Raw genomic sequence first — 9,886 nt, forward strand, 5'->3', positions numbered from 1 at the left:
GAGAGAGAGAGAGAGAGAGAGAGAGAGAGAGAGAGTGAGAGGAAGCCAGGAAGTCCTTTACAAGCAGCCTATGAAAAAGGTTAATTGAAAACTGTCCTAATGTCATTACGAAAGCCCCAGATTAACCCGGGCTAATTCACTTTATTGTGGAGAAGAAAGCAGGGCGAGTATGGAACTCTCTCTGCAAATGTGGGGCATGAATTAGGGGTGAGATGTTGTCTGCAAGCCCTCTGCCAGTTTAATTAAGATATGGAAAATGACTCATTGTTCTTGAGCTCTAAAGTGTTGGGAATTAGCAGGCTGCCAGTGGGCCTGCGGCGTGGCTATCAGGGCATGGCTGTTTGTTTGTTCAATACCCTCTGGAACACAGCCTTAGAACTGTCTGGGCCTCTTCTCCTGATTTCGCATTACAGGCTGAAAGTGCCAGAGTCCCTCTGATGTGTAACTGAGCCTAATAAACTAGGCCAGATTAGAAGACACTACATCCTAAACTAGTCATTTGGCTATCAATCTTATTGTGTTTGTTTATGTGTGTTCACAAACTCGCACGGAAAATGAGTTTTCGGGCTCCGCTCCAAATCAGCTGTATGTGTGTGTGTGTGTGTGTGTGTGTTGGTGACTGTGTGTGTGTGTGTGTGTTGGTGACTGTGTGTGTGTTGGTGACTGTGTGTGTGTGTGTGTGTTGGTGACTGTGTGTGTGTGTGTGTGTGTGTGTGTCTGTGTGTGTTGGTGACTGTGTGTGTTGGTGACTGTGTGTGTGTGTGTTGGTGACTGTGTGTGTGTGTGTGTGTGTGTGTGTTGGTGACTGTGTGTGTAAACATTCTAACCCTGTCTTGTTTCTTTAGGAGGTGTTGTTGAAGAGAGCGGCTGACCTTGTGGAGGCTTTGTATGGAATGCCCCACAACAACCAGGTACGACCACCGTGCACACACGCACACACACACACACACGCACACACACACACGCAGTCCTGCAGTGCTGCTAGCACCATGCTAATCACCAGCTCTTTGTGTACATTTGCAGTAATTAAATCAGCAGTTTTTCTCTTCTTTCTACATTTCAAAGCTAGCTGCAGGCTATTGTACTGTAGCAGGGTGTCATTGCTCTCACAGCGCTCCACGCTCTCTCTCTCTCTCTTCCCTCGCTCCATTATTTCTGGCTCCAGCGCACATCTGAGAGAGGAGTTAATCACCCCAAACTCACATGCACACACACACACCACACACACACACACACCTACACACACAGAGACCTATTCAAATGAATGACTAACCTTGAACCAGGTCCAGAGGTTCTAGAAGTAATGCAAATTTGTAAATAAACCCAGCCAGCTAGCAAGGGAGATAGAGAGAGAGGGAGAATGAGGGAGAGAGGAAAAGAGTGGAACAGAGGGTCATTTGCTTCCAAATTATACAGAAAATGAGGTTCAACTCTCTAACATACGAGTGGACTCCAACCATAGCTATTTTATTCTAAAACACCCAGAGACATTCTCCTTTCCAGACTCTCACTGTTGGCTTCATCACAATGTATATAATCTCCCCAGGTCACAGTGTGACAGGATCAACTAGCAGCTTACAAAGCTGCAAAAGCTGACCGCAAACAACTGCATTGTAGCAGCAGCCTCCTCCTCTTCTCCTCCTCTCCTCTCATCCTCCTCCCCTCTCTCTCCAGGAGATCATTCTGAAGAGGGCAGCAGACATTGCCGAGGCCCTCTACAGCGTACCAAGGAACCACAACCAGATCCCGTCTCTGGGCAACACAGCCTCCCACGGGGGCATGATGGGAGTGAACTCGTTTGGCAGCCAGCTGGCGGTCAACGTGTCGGAGACGTCACAGAGTAAGCAGCAGCAGCAGCAGCAGCAGCAGCAGCCCCGGGGGGGCCCCTGCGTCCCCACATCAGAGCGCCCACACAGCAGACGCCCCTCAGGGGGTCGCCACTCCTCAGAAGCCGACCCCTCGTGTAACCGCCTCTCTCTTGTCCTCCGCAGTAGGCTACAGTCGTAACACCAGCAGTGTGTCACCGCGCGGCTACGTGCCCAGCTCCACCCCGCAGCAGTCCAACTACAACACGGTTAGCAACAGTATGAACGGCTACGGCAACGCCGGCATGCCCAACCTGGGCGTGCCCTCCTCCCCCGGCTTCCTCAACGGTTCCTCTGCCAACTCCCCCTACGGCAGTAAGTATCAAGGTAACTGAAACGCCACCGCGCTCCTCCCTCCGTCACCGTCACAGCCCTGCGTTTAGCTCCGCATCACCGCCATCCTCACATCCCGCCTCTCTCTCTCCCCCGCTCTCCCACCCTCCTCTCTCTCTCTGTCTCTCTCTCTCTCTCTGTCTCTCTCTGTCTCTCTCTGTCTCTCTCTCTCTCTCTCTCTCTCTCTCTCTGTCTCTGGCTCTGTCCGACACACACGTTGTCTTGAGTGGGCGAGTGAGGGAATGAGTCCTCTTAGAAGTTGTTCTCACTTGTGTTAGGTAACTACGATTTGGAAGTACGGTGTGAGAGTTGTTTTTGTTGTCATGCCTTGATTTTGGTGGCTCTCCTGTGGGAATGTTCCTACTGGCTAAAAGGAGGGATGACTCTGGAGGCTGAGACCAGGACACGACCAATCACAAAAAAAGACGCCCGATTAGAAGCACCCATCACAATCAGAACAATGCCACGCTCAAGTTAAACTTGACCAGGTGCCCTCGCACGACCCCCCCCCCCCCTCCCCAACCCCGACCCCAGTGTTGACAGCCAGTGGAGGAGTCTGTTGAACATGTTAAAGGCATGTCCGTTGCTGCTTCAGTCAGTGACTGGGTTGACCCCATTCATCCAGAGAGGCCAATGAGAACATCACACCCAGCCCCACACACACATCGACCCCTTCCGGAACCTGACAACACTCTCTCTTGTCTTTTTACCCATCATATTCTGACACATCCTATCCGTATGTCTCATGATTCAGTCTATCAATTCCACTCCCCATCATTACACATCATGTCTTCAGATTTTTCTGCACCAAGTTCATATTTGGTTTGAGAGAGCGGCAAGGCCCATTATTAGTCTAGATCGATGTGCTCTAGATCTGTTAGCCTGGCCCTATGCTAGTACTACCAGACTAGACCCCAGTATTGATCTACATGCTCTATATGCTAGCACTCTAGGCCCAAAGATCTGCCTACTAATGTACTCTATGTACATACAAGCAAGTTCATTTGTTTATCTGGGCCTCTGCGGCCTCTGTCCCTCCAGGGGCCCAGACACATCTCTGTATGAGGTCTGGACTGTGCTAGCCTTTGGTGTACGTGACCCTCTGAAGGGTGACTGTGTGTGTGTGCTTTGTTGCAGTAGTCCCGTCCAGCCCCACCATGGCGTCCTCCGTCAGCCTCTCCTCCAACTGTAGCACCACACACGGCATATTCTCATTCTCACCTGCCAATGTCATCTCCGCAGTGAAACAAAAGAGCGCCTTTGCCCCAGTTGTCAGGCCTCAGACCTCTCCTCCTCCTTCTTGCACCAGTGCAAATGGCAATGGACTTCAAGGTGAGCCTCCTCCTCCCTCCTCCACTTGCTCCTCCCTCCTGTGATGGCGCCTTGTCGTTCTCCCTCACTCACTCACTCTCTCTCGCTCTCTCTCGCTCCCTCTCGCTCTCTCTCTCTCTGTCTCTCTCAGCTGTATCTACCACCTCCATCTTCATCTCCACCGTGGCACACCTCCTTGTTTTTGTTTTTTTTATCCTTTCATCTCACCTTTATCTACCCGCTGGCACCATGCTTTCCATCCTGGCTCGGAATCAGGAGTTGATGGATGGATGGATGGATGGAAAGATAAATGGATGGACAGACAGATGGATGGAAAGTTGGATAGATGGATGGCAGGAAGGATAAATGGATTGATGGATAAATGGATGAAAGGGTTGGGTACATGGGTGCATCAAGTATGTATATGGACACTGTGCATTTGTGAATGGTTTTTATTTATTTAACGATCTGACCTTTAACTATTAAGACCATTTAAGAGTCTCCTGGGGTCTGTTTTACCGCCCCCATCCTTCCCCCTGTCGATAAGTATAACTAGAATTTCTATACACTTTGTATTGCAAACCAAAGTGTCATTGAACACACATTTGAAAGTGACAGAGAAAGTGCAAGAGAGAAAGAACAAGAGATGAGTAAGAACCAGAGAAAGAGAGAGAGAAAAATAGAGAGGAATGAGAGAGGAGAGAGGGAGTTCTGTGGTCCTTCTATTCATGCATTATTCCCAGCAACCTCCAGATCTCCTCTCTTCTCTCCTGCATCCTCTCTGAATTAAATACCACCAGCATTAATATTCAACCCCCCCCCAAACCCCTCCTCCACCTCCTGTCCACCCCCTCTCCCTGAACCCTGGGCCCCTAGCTCCCCCTCCCTGCCCCTGGGTGTGTGCCCCCCCCCCACACACACACACACACACACACACACTTAACGGCACTGGGATTAGAGACCCCGGCCCCGCTCTCTCATGGAAACACAGGCGTGGACGCGTCCACTGATTTAAAGGGAATATTGTACTCCTGTTAAATATTCATGCACATCGCTGTAGCTACGAAAGCACAGCCAGGGAGAAGGAGGAAAGGCCAAAAGCAGCATAGAGATGTGATTCTGTATGTTTAGAGAGCAGTGCTCTTTAACATCTGCAGCAAGAGGCACGGCAAGCAGAGACCGCACCATCTATAAATACTCTCCCACTAATGAGAGAAAACTGAGGGACAGAGGAGGAGAGGGAGAGAGAGGGAGAACTAAGAGACACAGAGAACTAAGAAGTAGTCTGTAAGAGAGAACGAGGGAAGAAAAAAAACAGAGAGAGAGATAAAGTAGATCTTCTGCCCCGCGCTCATAATTGGATGTGCTGTGTCTCTACTGTGGCCTGCTTTGGCAACATGGTTTAATTTAAACATGTATGCCAATAAAGCAAGTCGAATTAACAGAGAGAGAAAAAGAGGGAAACCGAGCGAAAGAAAGCCAGCAGATCAAGGCGCCCATCAGCCCCTGCTCCTCACACGGCAGCGCCTGTGTGTTAAGACATGCTTTTCTCCGTGTCAAGGCTGAGGTGTTTGCTGGGAAAACATGCTGTAGCTGTGGCGTACGCATCCAAGATTAATAACGCCCGGCCTAATGAAGTGAGAAATTAAAGTTCATGCCGCTACATGCGTGCGCTTATTAATATGTGGTTTGGCAGAAATTAATGAGGAATGGCATGTCATCAAGTGCTTTTTAAAGTTAAAAAGCACCCGAACCATGACACCACAAAGAAGTGTGAGGCTGTGAGGACATGGCAGAGACGAGAGTCAGAGTGGAACACAGAGTGCATCAATCTTCTCCTCTTGGCAGCTTCTGTCCTCCCGGGGTGTCCCAACATGCCGCACGTCTGACTCCGATGTGGCGTTTAGCTCACAGTGGCCCACGCAATATCCACGACAGCCATGTTGTGAAAACCTATTCCTTCCATCAAGGTCAACAGGGAGGTCCTGCCTCTGGTGTCTCGTTCCCAATCATGCTTCTGTGTCTGCCACAGATCATCTGACCGGGCTCTGTGTCCTGCGATGCTAACATGGATGTTTTGTCTGTCTTCCTTCTCCCTCTCTTCCAGCCATGTCAGGGCTGGTCGTCCCTCCCATGTAAAGCTGCACTTGGTCTTCTCAGAGCTCCGACAGTCTCAGACGGGTTCTGCAGAAGACATGTTAGAACACTAGAAGATTCTAGAAGGATCTGAGTCATCAATCATGAAGAGAATCAACAACTAATTCTGTTATTCAGAGAAAAAAAAGAGACTTTGTTTCAAAGAGTTTATTCAAACGAGTAACACATGACATGCAAGCGACTATGTCATGAACACTTTAATTTTATTGACTGGATTTCTTGTCATATTTTCACATTTCTCAGTCTTGAAGAAAAAAAAGGGAGAAAATGCCTATTTTGTATAAATGTTTCTGGTTTGATCTTGGCTGTGTCTAGTTGCTACATATGTGGAGAAACTTTGTGGGTGAAAACACTGATCACAATGCCTCAGAATATGTTTCTCTTTGGCTGATGCACAATAATTGTGCATCTCTATAATGTGAATTCATTTTTCTGTTTGTAGTTTTTTTTGTGGTAAGAAAAGGGGGCCAAGACAGTGTGAGCCATGTAACTGGATATAATATGAAATATAGGATTTTAAACACAAACACTAACAAGATAACAAGACTAAACTGGGAATAGGTCTGCAGAAGAGATCTGATCATGCTTACATCATCAAAAAAATTAACTTTGTAACTTATTGTAGTTAGAAAAAAATTGTAACTTTGATATTGCAAAAACTCTTCTCTTGCCTTCAAAAAGCACACCTACAGAGTTGAAACGCTACTGTCTGTCGGTTAAAATAATATGACTTCCACTGCTAGAGCTTCCTGTCCAGCAAGTGTGATCTGCAATGTTTTTCAACTTTTTGCTAGCACTGTATACTATTGCATTCTTAGGCTACTGTGAAGTCTATGTTTCTTGTACCAGAAAGTTGTCCTTTTAATTCTAGCTCCTTATTCCCTAATGTGTTTTGTATGTGGTTATACAATTGTAGACTTTTGTGATTTTGCCAAAGTTGTAGCTAAATATTTATACACTTGTCTTGAACTTTTCCAGATCCACTTAAATATTTAGTACAGAGTTTTACCCCCCTCTGAGTGTGGAGAGTGGTAAAATAGTCTTATACATTACAACACTTTCACACAAACACTTGCGGTCACTAAGGGAATCTTTTGTAACATATCAATTATAAATATTGTATTTATCTTTGAGATTTTGTAAATTGATTTTGATCCTTTTGTTTTGATCTCGTCCATATATGGTTTGTCATGGCCAAATATTGATGTGCAGCACAAGCATTCAGCCAAGATTCATCACCTCTATTTTGCTTGTTTTGTATAGATACATTTTCAAAATGACTCCACATCTCAGCGGTGTATTATATATATTTTTTTGTTCGGTCAAAATAATTCTGTCCTTTTTTTCCCCTGCTTGTTTTGAGAGAACAGTCAAAATCCATGATTTTTATTTTTGTATTGATTAATTTCTTCTATGTTTAGGGATGGAGCTGTTTGTTGTATAGTCCGATAACTTGATAGTGTCGCCAGGCTGTTGTTCTAATGGTAGAGTGTGTGCATGCCCTGCAGCTCTGTGGACCAGGAGGATGAGGCCTATGTGGTTGGACATTTTGTTTTTCTAGGATGTAAAAAGTCATTTTTACCTGCAACCCAATATCCCTGAGCTGGCCTGTATGTAAAAAACAGACAACAACACATCTCTGTATCACCAGAGACAGGAACTAAACCTTACTCACCGGGGATGATGGGAACTAGACTGGGATTCTACTGCCCAGTCTGTAAAAGGAGGCGGTTAAGAGGGAGTCTTAGCTGTGTTCAACAGTCTCATTCACGTGTGTTGTGGGATTCTCATGCCACAACACAGACTATTAGTCCAAGAAAATGATAAATGGTGTAAAAAGCACAACTTTTTTTTTTTTTTTTTTTACTAAAATAAAACATGGAAGTATCCTATTAACTTTTGGCTACTTTTTTCAGTTGGTGTAGTATATTTTGTTTTATGGTATGTCCCCTCGGTCCAATGTGAAAATGTTTCGTATGATAAGGTATCAAAAGGCAGGGTGAAAATGCTCTATATTGTACATGGCATTTTGTAATAATTCCATCAGATATTGTAGCAACGTACTGTAACTGAAGTCAAGAGGCCATCCCTCTCTGTCCCAAACATGTTTGATTTCCTCGGTTGTGCCAAATCAACCAGTAATATACCTTAAAGAATTCATCTCTTTTTTCCATCTGCACTTAACACTTTGTAAATCTCATATTGTAATTTTAAGTACATTTCGTTTTTTTTTTTTTTTTGGTAGAAACCAAAAAGGGATGTTCCCTATTGGCAAACTGCACACAGTAGAAAGCAAAGCGAAGCAGGGCAGCTGTAGAAAGAAATACATGATGAATGTGCAATGGATGTGCTTTGTGATAGCTCAACAAAGCTTGGCTAAGTGGAGAGGCAGAGGGAGTCACCTTGGAAAAGAACGAGAAACAAGGTTACATAAAGAACATTGGTGAATTTCATGATTTACACACCGTGGTTCTGTGTTGTTTCACTGATTAGAATCATCACATAGCTTTGTTGCCTTCCGTCTGAGAACCTCACTAAATGGTCGACATTTCTGTTAGGGAAACACAATTTTGTTTCATGTGTACATTTGTTTGGTTTATGTCCACATTTTTACATATAACTGTATAAAGATGTTCATTTTACACAATATTTAATTAAAGTATTTCTTGTCTGTGAACTGTCTGTCAGTGGTATCTTAATTTGCAAAAAAGTATAAAAGTTTGTAGACAATATAATTAAAATGCAGCAAGATACTAATAACAGCATAACAGCCTTGATAAAAATATAGATATTCAAGGCATACAATAATTGTCAATAATCTATAATACGTTACACAAGTATGGCCCTGGGTTGTATTTACATTATTATTCAATCATCAAATATAGTCACTGAAACTAAGAATTATTCGGTAAAGTCAAGCACTTTAAGAAAACAATATTCTTTGACCTTTAACCAAACCCAAACAACACTTGTGCTCTTCAGGTACTGAGCACCCAGGACCTAATTACAGTCAGATAATTATGCATAGGTAACCTGATTAATAATATTAAGGTAAGTAACATATCGTTTTAAGACACGATCACACTTCAATATCACATGGTGTGAATCATTTAGTTCTGATGGATGAAGAAACCCATGGACACATGTTATCAGGAGCTTGTGAGCGAGCCTCTCTGGTGCCTGTGCCCCAGAGAAGGGGTCCGCAACACCACATCAGTCTGTCATCATGGACCTGTCCTCCTGGCCTCGGCCCTGGGCCGGGGCTTCGTGTGAGGTCGTCCATACCATCCGGGGCTGCTGCCTCTCAGGGTCAGCCTGGCCAGGCAGGCTCCACCGTGGGTGAGCTGGTGACACATGCCTTTCATCTTCCAGTCCTGTGAGTCTCTGAGCGGAGGGTCTCTCTCTCTGGGGGGCCGAGGAGAGAGCCTCGGCTCTGGAACCAGTGATCCCTGAAGAACACACACCCGGACACGTGGATGTACACTACAGCACTTTAGCTGCTGAGGATCCAGCTATAGAGGACAGACTACTTCCTATAGCTTCAGTATGTACTTTATTTACTAGATGTACAAGGTTGTGCCATCTACATATACATTTATTCATTTAGCAGACGCTTTTATCCAAAGTGACTTCCAAGAGAAGTCTACATAAATTACATTTCGCAGGTGCATTCATTTGGCTGACATTTTTTATCCAAAGCAACGTACAAAAAAGTCAGCAGCAGTATAAGACCTCTACAGCATACAGTACACTATGATGTACCTGTACAGTGAACCACACGACACAACACTACAGTACAGTACAGTACAATACCATACAGATGTGATCAGAGGACTAAAACTGTAGATGGTCTAACTGCCCAACCTTCAACTTTAGAGCACCTCACACAGTCCCGGAGGTGCTAAAAGCCTGTGTCGTGACACTAAAGCTTTTCTGCATTAATTATAGTTCACATCAATTGTGAACAAATGGACCCGTGTCTGTTCTTGGTAGACATTGGTACACTCAGGTTGGACGTGTATAAATGTATGGATGACCACCTTGTCTATTGGTACACGCGCATGGTTTTGAACCAGGCTGGGAGAGAGTGATAGACAAGGAGGGCTGGATCAATGCAGAGGCCAAGGTTATCAGCTTGAGTGTGAGGGGTGGGATGGGATGGGTCTGAACCCTCTCATGGTTCAGACACTGAAAGAGGCCCAGTGTGAAATCTATACTCA

At 45.2% G+C, this 9,886-nt stretch overlaps 1 protein-coding gene across 1 annotated transcript in view; it reads left to right on the forward strand.

Moving 5' to 3' along the window:
• The window catches only part of ebf3a (EBF transcription factor 3a), a 71,334-nt gene extending 62,991 nt beyond the window's left edge, over nucleotides 1-8,343 (forward strand). Inside the window, exons 12-16 of the mRNA XM_084670163.1 lie at nucleotides 846-911; nucleotides 1,675-1,840; nucleotides 1,992-2,192; nucleotides 3,336-3,530; nucleotides 5,617-8,343. Of these exons, the coding sequence (XP_084526289.1) occupies nucleotides 846-911; nucleotides 1,675-1,840; nucleotides 1,992-2,192; nucleotides 3,336-3,530; nucleotides 5,617-5,648 (660 nt within the window). The 3' untranslated portion in view covers nucleotides 5,649-8,343. The remainder of the gene's footprint in view (nucleotides 1-845; nucleotides 912-1,674; nucleotides 1,841-1,991; nucleotides 2,193-3,335; nucleotides 3,531-5,616) is intronic.
• Nucleotides 8,344-9,886: the final 1,543 nt, after the last annotated feature.

Source organism: Hypomesus nipponensis, chromosome 13 (assembly GCF_054491055.1).
Source record: "Hypomesus nipponensis isolate SF chromosome 13, ASM5449105v1, whole genome shotgun sequence".
Classification (NCBI taxonomy): Eukaryota; Metazoa; Chordata; class Actinopteri; order Osmeriformes; family Osmeridae; genus Hypomesus; species Hypomesus nipponensis.